The 14,540-nt window shown below is 41.9% G+C and overlaps 1 protein-coding gene across 1 annotated transcript; it reads right to left on the reverse strand.

Moving 5' to 3' along the window:
- Positions 1-434: 434 nt before the first annotated feature.
- Positions 435-12,909, reverse strand: snx18a (sorting nexin 18a). Its single transcript, XM_040050734.1, has 2 exons — positions 10,977-12,909; positions 435-1,805 (listed from the first exon to the last, which is right to left on the reverse strand). Exons 1-2 carry the CDS (start codon positions 12,484-12,486, stop codon positions 1,552-1,554), a joined length of 1,764 nt encoding a protein of 587 aa, XP_039906668.1. The 5' UTR covers positions 12,487-12,909; the 3' UTR covers positions 435-1,551.
- Positions 12,910-14,540: the final 1,631 nt, after the last annotated feature.

Consider the following 14,540-nt stretch of genomic DNA (forward strand, 5'->3'; position numbering starts at 1 on the left):
CCGCTGGCTGCTAAAAATATTGATGAACAAATATTACATCGTGAACATGTTATCGCAGGGAGCAATTACAGTGACACAGCTGCAGACACTTTTAAAAGTGGCCAGATGTCCCATGTGGCCACCCAGGCTCCTGTGCTGTCAGCAGATCTGTCTGTGAGCTGAGCATGAGCTTAGCATAAAACACAAACACAGCAGAGGTCCTCCGGGGACGCGGCCAAGGAAACGCACAGAGCCGTGCAGTTCGCTCCCTTTGTTATTTTGCTGTTGTGAAATGCTAAGCCGGATACATGACACTTGTCTGACCTGTCTGTCGACGAAGGACCGCTGGCAGCTAACTGTCAGCACATACACCATTATCTGCTGGCTTTTAACCAAGTAAGATTAAATGATTGAGTTTTGTCAAGTACTTGAGAAATGCAAAGAACCAAACAATATTTCTGTGAAGAAGGAATTTATTTTTGCCTCTCTGCTTCTACATTTATCTCCTTACGATGCAGCCAGCATCGTAAATGTTAAAAACATCAGTGTGCTATCAAAAGGACTGCATTATTAAAACAGGTGAGGAACCCCCGAACCCCCTTACAGCCTGCCTATGAACACTACGCCCAAAAACTAAGGCCGAAAACCGGCATGGTTACAGTAAGTGTCCATCATCATCCTCCCCTAAAATCAGCTTGCTGTGTAGGTAAGTAAAGCATGATCATTATCAGAGCAGGTAATCTTTGATCCTGATGTCGTCACACTGCAAGTGTTAAGAAACAAGTCCTCAAATAATCATCTGATATCATTTCCCAACAAAGACTGCAAAATTTGTAGCTTTATAATAACAAATACAATATATTTCTACACAATCAGTATATAAAGCTTTGAAGTAGCTATTAACAAAAATAACCAGAGATACATGATCAGAAGGCACAGCGACACAGTGGTGACAGTGAGGAGACTGTAAACATTTTGTCCTGTTTGTCCAAGAAGAAGTGTAGCAGGAAGGGCTCGAGTGTTTCCAGAAGGCAGTGTGTTGGCCACGACAGCACCGCTGCTGCTGACGCGGCAGCCACTCCAACAGTTCAAACCTCAGTTTTAAGGCTAAAAACACTTAATGTAGGAAATCTCGCACCAGATGTTTAGGCAGCAGTGAATACAAGGTTATTTAATTCACCCACATACCAAACTGGTGCACCATCATTTTTATTGATTCTCAAGAAATCTAAAAGAATTTGAGTGTTTTTTTTTTTAATGAATTAACCCAACTCCCAAGTACCCATCGTCTCTAAAACAAGGACATCCAGTGCCCAAGAAAATGTGGCCCAACATACACTGAAACCTGGATTTGGTTGAAATTTTGCTGTTACTGGACCATAATCTCCTTTAAAATCCCTCCCTGCTGGATAAGCAGCATCAGCAGTGTGTCTGTGTTTGTGTGTATGTGTGTGTTTGTGTGTGTGTGTGAGGAACTGGCTGTTGTTTGCCAAGATGCCGCAGGCTGGCCAAAGGGAGCGCTTGGCCATTAATCAGCGAGGTCTAAACCGACGGATCGAGACGAACGATCCGTTACGCGTTGTCGTACTTCTGCAGAGCCTCTTCTAGCTTGCCCGTGATCTTTTGGAAGAAGGTGATCTGCTGCTGTAGGTAGTGCTGCATCTGCGCCTTGAAGTCTCGCACGCGGATCTGATGGAAATGCTGGATCTCAGCCAGCGTAGCGAAGGAGATGATGTTGCAGCGCTCGTTGATTCCTTCTGCCTGTGCCCGATCCATTTTTCCCTCCTCCACGTGCTTTTGGCTCTCTTTCACCTTTGTCAGCGCTCCTGTATGGGGGATTCAAAAGAGCAGGAATTTTAGAATTTCTTTTCTAATCAAACTAATACATATTTTTCTGTTTTCTAGTCCACGAAAAGCACCCACACCACTAAACCTGCAGTACAAAATTAACAAGTGGAGCATTAACTGACCTACTTGTGTTGTAGAACAAAATATGAAAGTGTCTAAATCACCTCAAAACCCACCGACTTCAACATGAGGAAACCAGAACTGCAAAATGCAAATTTCTGGCCACTTTATATCCCACTTTGAATATTTACAGCCTGGAACAAGGAAGTAGTTTCAGTATTTATAGCAAATTTTCCCCTTTTTGACATCAGCACTTGGGGTAATATTTTTTAAATAAATGTATTCAAGGTTAGGGGTGTGTCTGTTTTGAGTCACTGTGTGCCACATCTGGGCACATTTAACCGCAGGACTGGGAACTCCTGCAGCGTGATCCCTAGAAGTACCCAAGAAGGAAGTCCAGTGGTTCCCCTATGACTGTTACCTCAGTGAAAAATCACAGTTAAAGCACGTGACAGGACCATATGAATGACTTCATGTACAATACAAGTGCAGACCAGAGGTGGAGTTGGGATGATTGTGCTTGGTGACTGTGCCTACGGAGTGTACACTAAAAAAAAAAAAAAAAACACTCAAAGGAGTAGGTTATTCAGTTTCTCTGGTAGGCCCGTTTTATTTCAATCCTGTTGTTTGCTACCCATAGTTAGTGTCCCTTTTAATAGTAACAATAGAAAGGATGAATCACTGGGTGATGTCATGGTAGCGTCTATGGGTTTTCCACCAAGTTCCAAGTTGCTGTTGTCACTACCTGATATTGGCCACACCTGTAGCCTGGCTCTCTGTTGCTATATTTGGGCAGTTATTTATTCTTCAGCAATGGAAAAACAATAATTGCTAGTTGATGTAATATGCTGCTCAGTGAGCAAATATGTTGCTAGAAATAAAATGTAGAGAGAGCATGTATTTAAAACTTCACAGCACGGAGGTCTGTTAAGTTAACTGGTGATAATGGTGGTCTATGTTAGCCCTGTGACAGGAGGGTTACCTATCCAGGGTCCACCCCATCTGAATCGGATGAGAAGATAGATGAAATAAAAGAAATTCAATTTCAGTGTTAACCTTCATTTTTCCTACCATTCTGAACTAATAAGAGTTCAACCGCTGTACAAATTGTTTATTTACACAAAACTCCAGAAAGTCCCAGATTTTTGTTAGCATACACTGCACATATAAGTTTTCCAGTCAAGTTTAAAAAAAAAAAAACCCATGCAGACACAACCAGACAAAACAAAACCACAAGTTTCTTTTTTTTCTAACTCTTTTTTTTTTTTTTTTTAGCACAAACCCCCCTAAAAAAACCAAAACAAAACATGACCTATCTTATTTGGTCAAGTTTTAACTTTAACTTATCAAACTGACCAAAAATAGTGGGAACACTTATGAGCAAGACAGGCTCTCTGTATCTATATTTAGGAGCACAACTCTAAAAATATCTATTAAGTCATTTCAAAGCCTCGAACCATTTAAGGGATTTTTCTGGCAGTTTCTCTCAACTACCAGGGCTATTTAGGAGTGCACTCATTTTAATAACTGTTTGACATCAACTGTTGGATGTTTGCAGTGCATTTGTGGAAAGCGTGAAAAACTAAGATTGCACCTTTACTAAACTCCTAACGAAAACCCACTGCAACAAATCCACAGAATCATACTCATACTGAAAGTTGCACAAATGTCTGCTCGAGTTTGTCGCACATGCACAAAGAGCTACTTTCTATCATCGCTGTGGTGGGGTCTTGTGGCATTAGAGCACCAGAAATGATGGTTTACAGCCCTGCATTTCTGCATTTCATGCTTAACTGACACTTCCTTTACAAGAAAGTACTACCTTTTCAGTGCCACAAAACAAGCCTTCAGTCAAAAGAGACAAAACATAAGAAATTAGCCTCCGGCTTTCCAGACAGATGGTTCAATGAGAGCGGAAAGCAGAGTCACAACAACAGGAGCTCGTGGCTGATGACTTATCAAACTGCTGACCAGCTGAAAGGAATGAATGTCGTGAGAAATTGATGTTAAGCTGCACGGTGCGAGAAAGTGGTGGGAAATGATGTTCTCTCTGAACTCACTACTTAAATATGGTCATATATCACAGCTGGTAGCAAACAGGAAAGCCACAGACCATGGACCCACTGGTGAGGATGCGGACATGAAAGTTATGTGTGCGTACATCATTTTTTGATTCCTGGTTCTTAGAATTTGGCCCCAATGTTTCAGTTAGACTTTTAAACAGCATGAAATCAGCTTTACAGCTGAAGTATGCTGTCAAAAATCCCTGAATGTGGTTCAGGTCTCTGATTGTGAAGACTTGCTCGTTCCCTGTGTTTTCTATGGATTGTTGAGTGGACAAAATATGATGCTGTGTTTGGAATTTTTGATCTGGCATTTGATGGACCAAACACTTAAGAAAATTATTCACAAAGTAACTTAGCCCTGAATAGTTTGAAGTAATAATGTGCTCTAAACATGTGTTTCACTGGTCCTTGCTGAAACACTGGTTTGCCCCATGCTTTAAAACGTGGGAAACCAGTGTAAGACGTACTATATGTGGAAGTTACTGAGTGTTGACACTGAAGAGATGTAGCAAGAGCGGTGAAATAGCGTGAACAGCATGGCCAATTATAATCCTGGCTTCAGAGCAGAGTCTGGAGGTGTGATTTGTGGCCTTAAGGCACGCAAAACGTCCTGTGTTGTTGTGTCATGGGAATTTTTTTTGTCATTATATGAGCTGAGTCACCAGCACTCAGCAAGAACTCAGAGGCAGCCTACTTGTTTCCTGAAATGTGACACCACAAAGGGCACACTGACCTAAGTCACTACCTTTTTTTGTTTCCATTAAGTTTCTTTTCTTAGACTCGAGTTGTAAGACCAAAGACCAAACTTGATCACACTGAGAAAAAAATGCTGAAAATCCTCCCTGAAAAAAGACAATGCGTTGCCCTTCCCCCCACCAAAATCTGCTCAGTTTGCCTTCTGGCTATAGTTCCTTCAGCTGAAGTTTAACCCAGATCTTTGACATTAGTGTGATGTACAGCGGACTGAATATGACAGAAAGAGAGGTGAAAGGGTATGAGAAAAAAAAAAACCCAGATCAAGTTAACCACAGATGTTGAAAGTATGGATGCTTGTTTCCACCACTGAAAAAAATGTTTGCAATCTATAGGTCAAAATTCCAGGTCGTGATCTCAATTTTGAAACATTTTAAATAAGTAAACTGAAAATTTGACTGATGGACGGCATGATAGCGGAAACATGGTGTTTACCTGCACCTTAAAGGTCTCCGGCTTCCTTTGTTTTAAAGCCCACTAATGGATTAAGACAGAATAACTGTCACCATGGAGACTTTGAAAAAGACAAGAGTTTGATCACAGAGATATGGTGTCAATAGAGTGTAATATGGAAAGCTACATGATTTTCACAGCTGCAAGTAAGTTTTGCAGACCTGTTGCACAAACAGAGCTGCTGATCACAGAGAGAAGCTTTTTTCAGGTGTGGAAGATGCAACATTGCAAACTTCATAGGTCTTACAATAACGTTGGTACGCTGGGTAAATTTGGGCTTGATAAACTTTGACCCAATCATGCAACAAGTCTATAAATGTGACTGTATGCAGTTCAGGCTAATACTGTGTTAAAAATGATATGAAAATGTTAAGCAGGTCCAACTTAATGGGGATCTATGCTTCAGTGCAAAACCCCTCTGAAACCCTACCCTGTAAACTCTGCCACCTACTTAGAAATGTCAGGTCAGGTTGGGTGGATGCAGCCGGATGTAGGAGGGGGAAAAAACCTGGAATTTCATTTCCTTCTCTGACTGGCATCCCATATAAAACACTGGGACATGACCATGAGGCAATCTGCATTTAATGTATCAGCACAAGCATAAATGCTGGCGGAGACGTGGGCCACTTCCTTAGGTTACATCGTAGGCTTTACAAAGCTTCCCCGCAGAAATAAAAATCAGGTCTTAGTGTGATTGCTGCACGACTCAGACAGAAAAGTCAGCAGGTGCTCAATCAGACATGAGGCTGGCATGCTGAAATGCCATCAGATTAATGGAAAGCCATGCATGTCTCAAGGAGTCTTGAGCAGTCTTCATGTGACTCATTATTATTGCTCTTAATCTGTCTTTTTATTGCCAGCACTCATACACTGGCTACTTATTTAAGTGCTATAAGTTACACCAGGTAAAATGAGTCAATCATTAAAAACCTGAGAATTTCTTTCAATGCATCAACATTTTTATGAAGCTTATTTGCTTCTTATAGTTGAATCTCAACCTTTCCTCTTTAACTTTTTCTTCAAAGCACTCGACCTGAGCTGTCTCTCTGATATACTCATATCTAATCCTGTCTATTCTGATCACGCCCAATGAAAACTTGGCCACCTCCAGCTCGGCCTCCTGTCCTGTTTATCAGTGCTACCACCTCCAAACTATACACCACAGTAGCTCTCACTACCATTTCCCTCTTGCTGCAATCCTTCTGTCATGCATCACCCCTAATACTCGTCTCCACCCACTCCACCCTGCACGCACGCTCTTCTTCATTTGTCTTGTGCTCGGTCTGCTGCTCTGGTTAACCCCAATTTGTGGTTGTACATATAGTGTATTTATTGGAACAAAAATAGTGAGCAGGATGATCTTTCTTTAGTTATTTCTTCAACACTCGGTTTAGTTCTAAACTCTAATATTCAAATTGTATGTGATGTCTTAGTTCTCATTAGTTCTTATTACTTACTTCTCCTTATGGCTTCTTTACCTTCCAGTTTTAAAATCTACTCATTATATTTGAGCTGAAGCTTATTTTATATTTGCTAGATATATAAATACAAATAGATGCACAAACCCAACATCACAGATTGTGATGAACGAGGTTAGTCCTGATATTCGCTTGTGTAGAAGTCCTCCCCGCACGGAGGTGGCACCCAGCCCTCCTGGGCTCATTGCAGGAAGCCGTTTCAGGTCTTATATCATCACCAGTTACACAACACCAAGCTACAGCGAGCCTGTGACCTGCACAACCAGCTGCAATGCCCATCTCATCACTCTGTCACCCACTTGCACATCAGAGGACTTTTAAATAGGCTTTAACAATATATCAGAACAGACCCGCAGAGTTTGCACAGGAGTGCACGCTGAAAGGCTGACTCAGCAGGAAAGCCTGACATCCTTGTAAATCGATGCTTTCCTTTGCACGCCTGCCATTGTTTTATAACACCATGTGGTGATAAAAACTGATGAGAGCAGAGAAAATACTGATCTTAAGGATGTGCTGAACTGGTAAAATTAAGGAGGGAATAAAATGCATAAATAAAAAAATGTGAATAAGGATAAGGAGGCAAAAGAAAATGTATTAAGGGTTCAGCTTGACTTCTAGGTTCTCCCTTACTGAATTTGTGCTCTGCAAACAGTCTGTGGGATTTAAAATAGATAGATAGCATACACCAGTCAACTTCCTCTTTACATCGAAATACAATGATGTATTATCTATAGTACTACTCCTCCTCCTTCATAAACATGAAAACTTTGTGACTGAGCATTTTTACTGACTTATTACTGACTATATCACTGTGACTACGCAGCTCAGAGCATAAAGTTGTGCTCTTTTGTGTTTTCCTTAAAGAAGCACCAATTACAAGATCACTTTTTTTCACACCAAGCTTTATCTGAACAGGAACTTTCAGCAGCAGAAGTGTCTTCTGTTTAAATTTGGCTAATGCAGAAGGTCAGCACACAAGAAAAAAAAAAGATGTGCTTTCACTTCTACATACTGGTGGCAGCTAAACCAAATTTAGACTGAAACATATACAGTCAAAAGTTGGGGTTTTTTCTTTGTTAATATTAATATTCATGTTTCCTCTCTTTTGATGTTATTTAAACTGATCAAAAACATTTGAATTGTTCTGTCTTTGCTTAAAAAACAGCTGCAGATTCTTTGACAATCAACACAAATTGTACTCATCACTAATCCTGCATGGTAAGACCCTAAACAATAAACTTTCTAACAATAAACTTTCTGACAATAAACATTTTCTTCTCTTAAGAGGTTCAAGTTATTAGAAACAACACAATACTTAGGGCGTCAATATTAGATTACAGTAAAGCTAAACAGCTTTGGAAAGCAAAGCCATATATGATGTCAATAGTGTGAGCTAGCATTATAGCTGCCAGGCTGCACTCTAACAGCTAATCTGGTCCCTGCGGAGGTGGAGATCAATAGGGTGATGGTCAATGTCCCTCTGTGGGAAAGCTCACATTTCACAAGTCACTTGCATTCAAACCTGTCTGGAGTCTCTGGCCACAGTGAGACAGGAACAGGAGGCTAAAAATGGAATGCAGGTATTGATAAAGTCTGACAAGCAGCTGCTTTGGTATGTTTCGTTTCGAGATAGAAACCATCATATCAGTGCAAGACTACCTCTGGAGATAAGCTTCCAATAAGGGAGTCAAGACACTGTGATTTGTCTCTCTGTGTGCGATTTAAAGTTTACATGTCATTATTTCCCTAAGCTGTTATCATGTGGATGCTCATAAATATGTCTAAAATTTCAAATAATGGGGTTAGCGTATGCTCAAATAATCCCTGTGTGGAATAAGCTCAGGCTTTACCGTGTTCTAGAAACTCTATTTCAGAGTTCACTTCAGCCTCTTATATGCTATAACTTTGCCTTTCTCCATGGCTGGCTGATGGACCAATAACACTGCAGACTGTTTGCACCATATACTTTGTATACTGCCTCCATCTGACAGCAGAGCTCTCTGCAGGTAGACAGGCCATCCCCACACTGCCAACAGACTGAACATGCTGAACCATAAATTCTGCTTAATATGGATATACCAGGCATAAAACGTCTGCGAGCACAGAGGTGTTTTAATCTTCTGTTTACAAAATCCAGCCAATCAGAAGAAAGCGGGCTTTAAAGGAAGTAGAAATGCGTTGCTTCAGACAGAGGACGAAGAGAAGGGGCTGGACAAAAGAATTATTTTGAACATGTGAAGCTACTCTAGTGGAGTCTACACAGAAAAATGCAAACAGGAAATGAACATGATATAGATCCTCTTAACTTTTTGTCTTTCAATCCCAGCCAATTTCACTTGTGCACCACTTCTCCAGAAACGTGCAGTTTGGCTTCTGACAACAAAGGATGTGGTCAGTCCTCTTTTCAGGTGTGGAGAGAGGCTAAGTGTGTGTGTGTGTGTGTGTGTGTGTGTGTGTGTGTGTGTGTGTGTGTGTGTGTGTGTGTGTGTGTGTGTGTATAGATAGATAGATTTTTAACTTTTTAATTTTAGTGCTTTGCTGCAGCAGTAGCCGTTGCCAAGTGATGGAAAATTATAAAAGATACTAAAGTGAGTAGACATAAATATACACTGGAGGCTGAATATGATGATACCTGCGTGAATACTTTTGCAGTAGATATTTGCATTTAATGCTCCTCAGGCAGTCTGAGTGACAAGCTTCAATTCAGGTGTCATAAACAAGCACACGTTTGGAAAATACTGGCTGTACAGTAAGCACGTCAACTGTTCTTCTATGTAGGATTATAAATGTTTACAGCCTCTAATAGGTATGATAAGCTGGAACAGACTTGTAATTTTGTTTGAAATTCATTACTGGCTACAAGAATGATTACAAGGAAATGAAAGCTCATGTGGAAGAAAAACCCAAAAAAACTGGCTGAACTGGACTCAGAATAAAGGAACAAGATGAGATCAAAGCAATTTTAGATTCAATATGCTCTTCCTTTAATCTCCTGCATATCGCGTCTTTTCCTTCAGCTTTATTTTTCGTCTACCGCTGTGTGTTTGTACTACTCCTTGATCTTTTCTCAACATTGTGCCTGCAGCAAGGTCTTCCAAATATCTTATCTGTGGAATTGGGCTGGGCTTATCACACCAGACTGTGTGAATGGCTGTCGCCTTATTTGGAGCTGTATGTGGCCTACGTGGTGATCTTGATTTGAAGTGACTGGGATGTTTGTAACCCACTGCAGCCACTACAAAGTCTGTCCTGTTTCCTCACTCTCTGTCATCGACTGTGGAGTGAAAGGACCCAGTGGTTTGGGGGCACAGGCAGTGGCACTGGCAAAATGCCATTTTTAGCATCTTTTGTAAAATTGTATGTCTTATCAAGTAAGATGTTTTTAGTGGGATTGTGGACAAAAATGAGAAGGATTAGCCTGTGAGAGCACACTAGCCCGTGTCCTCTGTCATGTCCCACATTGCACTGTTTGAGGCCGGACTTTCAGTTTGTATCTACAAAGGCGGAAAGCAGTCTGTCAGGTATGACCTACAGACCAAAGGTGTGGTTTGCTTTTTGTTTTTCTCTTGCATTAACTGTACCGCATATATGGCAGCGGTTGTGAGAGCAGTTCCACAGTTTCTTTTGTATAACAGTGTATCCTCTTATGAGTGACATTTTGCCACACAATGAACAATTGCTGGGCCAGGGTACTGTAGGAGGATGGCCTAGATTAGTCTAACAATTGACTTAATCTGTGCAAAGACTGACGAGGCTTCACCGTGGAAGTACATTCTCTCCGTCCACTAACACGTGATGCTTCACCAGCAATGGAAACTCAAACATAGGCCGAAGGGTTCCACCCAATCAACAGGTGGGACAAACAGAGGCAGCAGCATGTAAGCCAATTTCCAAATGCAAACAACGGCTATTTGTTTTGCAAAGTGCAATAGCCTGTGTAGTAACCTGACTGCAGTTTAACAACAGCAAATATGCCTCAGACAAAATGACCCTGTTTATCTTGTCACAGCAAGAAAAGATGCTTATTTCTCTACTTTGAAACCTCAGAAAAACTTGTGGTTGAAACTGAAGTCTTAATGATCCCACAGCTGCCATATTGCTTTACTTGAAGTGTATATGTGGGTCACTGGGATTATGAAACATTTTAAGCACATTCTTCTGAATTTGAATTGTGTGTATCTGATAGTTTTCTGCCTTTGTAGTTCAGTTTGGTCTTTATGCTTACTGCGTAATCATCATAAATTCCCCACTGACGTCTCAAGGATCCAAAGACGTAAAGCAAAATAGCTGAGGCTCCTCAGAGGGCACAAATCTAGTAAATGTGTATGACTGTGGTTACCTTTCTGAACATGGATGATGTCTGGGTAGTTTGCCAGATGTCCTTGGTAAAGAGCTAACAAATCCATGATTGGGTCGAGATCCTTGTTGGGCTGCTCGGCGAAATATTCTCCGATGGTTTCAAATGTGTCCCCAGTGAAGGAGATCGCCTGGTTGAGTCCTGCAGAATACATCTGCTGGTCGATTTCGAAGGCTTGACTGAGGACCTTAAATGACATCCCTACTTTTTGATACTCCTTCTTGAAGCCACTGATCTGCTTTCGGGCAAACTCACTGACGGTGGCATTGAGCTGCAAGGTGCTGTCGTCCATTCTTTTAGTAAAAGTCTTGAATCCATCTATTTTGCTCTCCACCTCCTGGAAGTCTAACGGAACCGGCGGGGGGCTGATGGTGAGGAAAAAGTTGGCTCCGACCATCTCGTCCTTCTCTGCCTTCCTCTTCCCCTGCTTCCAGGCCTTCTCGTCTGTGCTGTTGCACGTGAGGAAGTGCTGGAAAACATCACACCTGGCCAGGACAGGATGACTGGTCATGTGGTTCATCCACCATATGAGGCCTTTCCTCCTCTTGGAGATAAAATCCTCTTCAAACCTCCCCGTGGCCTGCTTCTCTGGAATGTGTGGCACCGAGATTACGGGAAACTTCTCCACTAGCCGAGCATACAGCCAGTCAAAGTGCTTATACCTCCTGTTCACCGGGTTCTGTGTGTGGGTGGGTGTCAGCTTATAGGAAATGTAGCTTTTCATGCCCTTGAACTTGGTCTGTTTAGTGGGGTCATCAATCGCACAGTTGAATGGGTAAGGGTTCTCTTGCCACTCTGGACCATAATTACCCATCACCACGCAGATTTTATCCCCATCCTTCACAAAGCCGGACGCCTCTCCGAGCACAAACGCCTCTCCCCCTGACTTCACAAAGGTTGAAAACCTGTTCAGGTTCCTGCTCACTGTAGCAGAGCTCTTGGCTTGCTGAGCATTACCTCGTGGCACTGATGATGTTGTCACTCTGTAAGTGGACGGTCCATTGCCTTCATAGTCATGGTACCGTCCTCCTACAGTACCTGGCTCATCTGCCACAGTAGAGCTGTCATCCCAGTCATCATCCCAGTCATCATCGCTGCCTTGGCTGGGCTGCTGGTAGCCGTGCTGCTGCTGCTGTAGCGGCTGTGAGAAAGCGGGGAAACCAGGAGGAGACGGTTTAGAAAAGTTCTCAACTTTAGGTTTATAAGAGCCGTCAAAACCTCCGGATGGGATGTTGGCGTATCTAAAGTCCGGGTTAGCGTCCCCAGATGTGTTGCAGCTGTTGTTGTTGACAGTGGTGCCGGCGGCATCGTTCCGCAGGATCTCCACGTACGAAGCGGGGAACAGTCCCCTTTCCCCTTTGCCGTTCACCCCTTCGAACCAGCCCTCGATGTCCTTTTCGCTGTACACAGTCAGGATCTCATTCTCCTTCACCGACACCTCTCCGGGGTTTTCAGAGTTGAAGTCGTACAGCGCTCTGGCTCTGAGCGCCATGATTCACCACAGCTGGAAGGAGAGCAGGACAGCGGGCTCACTTACGGCTGGCTGGCCGGGACAGAGGAAGGCACAGCGGGCAGCCGGGCTAGCTCGGTCAGTCCAACAGTAACTACTCTCAAAACTCCGAGCACAAACTTCTACAACAGCGTCTTCAAGCAGATCCTCTCAGCGCGGTCCTCCGTGTTGGGAAAAAAGCACTGGGGTGTTTGTAATCCTGCAGCGTGCAAACCTGGATTAGTGTTTTTTCTTTCCTCTCTACAACAACACTAATCTGAGCTCCAGCAGTCACCCTCCGATCCCTCTCGTACGCTTCTGTCTTCACAAGCTGCGCAGCAACCGCACGTCAACCAGGCCGAATAATCGAGGGTGGAGCAACAGCACGCCGCGATCCGCCCAGACGACACAAATCAACCTGCCGTGAGCGCTGCGAGTTTCTCTAGACTCGATGACTGATTGATTCCAATCGGAAACAGACCGATGCGCCTGCGGGGAGCAACGGCAGAGACATAACAGCTGATAAGATGAAGCCTCAGCACATGATTTAAGGCTTAAAGTATTCGCTGAGGTCACAGTCAGGAGTTTTACATATTGTGTTAGTGAATAAGAGGCGTTTCATACAGTTATAACGCTCTAAATGCAGTCTACAAATTCCAGAAAAGTAATGACTATTATAGGCATCAAATCCCAGAGCTTCTTCACTGCATAACTACTTCAAATTAAGATTATACATAATTATTAATGATTTTTTTTAAAAAGAGGCCTGACTGTTGATGATGTTGACTCTAGTTAATAATTAACAGTGCAGCGCAAGGGCAAGAAGAAGAAAGGGGCCATTCTCCTGCATCAATTTACATTTCACAAGTACTTTGATCCATTTCTGTATATGAAAATACAGCAGGAGTCTTAGTTCTGCATGTTTTTATGGCATACAGCTTAAGCTTAAGCTGTATCTTATTGTCAGTGATTATAAATACAAAGTGTTCCCAGCAAAACTATAAGTTTTACTTATTTCTCAAAATATTGAGGAATTAACTTCACTGTCCTTAATCGTAGCTATAATCGAGAACAAACCAAGGAGTCATTGAATTTTCCAATGCTTAAAATTTTACAGTCTTATCAAAGCAAATGGCAAATATTTGCACACAACAAGACCCGCTAGTCTGAGATAAGACCGCAAATGATGTTCGGATATCAGGAGTCAGGCTCGGATTTCGGTGGTTTCTCAGTCAAAAGTAATGCCAGCAAAATACTGATATCATCCTGACTTTGTTTGCATTCTAAACACTCATACTTTCAGTTAAAGGCTCAATGGGGAAATTACTTCTGTGTATTTTAAGTCAGTTTAATGTCCAACTTATAAGTTAATAAACTACAAAAAATACAATAAGTCTTTGGATAATTTAACCGAGACATAAATGGTAAAATTTCCTCTGTTTTCTCCTACTGATAACCTTGCATGCCTCAACATAGCCACCTATAAAGGACACATAGACAATAAAGTGTGGGAGAGACTACACGGGATTCCATTATCAATTATTCTGATGATTAATAACGCGATTATCGAACTTATATTCCTAGTATCAGAAAATTGTTACATGCGGTCGCTCCACTTTCCATCCCAAGTACTGTTTATCGATTCTAAATTGAATAAAAGCTGAAAAGCTTTGTTTAAATGGTGTTACATATAGCAGGTAAGCATTTCCTTGGGAAAGAGGTGCACTGCACAAGGACGTCCATAAATTCACTTTGCCTGGTAGACACTGCCCCCATGTGGCACTTTTTTTGTTTTGTCTCTCAGTGAAAGTGTGTGAATTCTTTACATTACCCAAAGTGCTATTGGTACAAATAATATAAATGAAAACGATTAAACATCGGGGGGTTCTTAATAATAAGTAGCAAAGATAAGGGGATGTTTTTTTAAAGTGTGCATCTGTGTCACAACTCAATTCATTCAACATGAAATGAAAAGAATACTATTTTAGTGTATGGCCTTATAATAAAACAAATGACATTTTTTTAGTTCAAAGTACGGTAAGTTAATCATACGTGCG

The sequence above is a fragment of the Simochromis diagramma genome, unplaced genomic scaffold, assembly GCF_900408965.1.
Source record: "Simochromis diagramma unplaced genomic scaffold, fSimDia1.1 OVJJ01000131.1, whole genome shotgun sequence".
Lineage (NCBI taxonomy): Eukaryota > Metazoa > Chordata > Actinopteri > Cichliformes > Cichlidae > Simochromis > Simochromis diagramma.

Bases quoted from the DNA above. Each gene is read 5' to 3' on its own strand.
- snx18a (XM_040050734.1), bottom strand. From the start codon at position 12,486: ATGGCGCTCAGAGCCAGAGCGCTGTACGACTTCAACTCTGAAAACCCC. The intron at 1,806-10,976 runs GTAACCACAGTC...TCCCCCATACAG, and splicing joins CATCATCCATGTTCAGAAAG to GAGCGCTGACAAAGGTGAAA.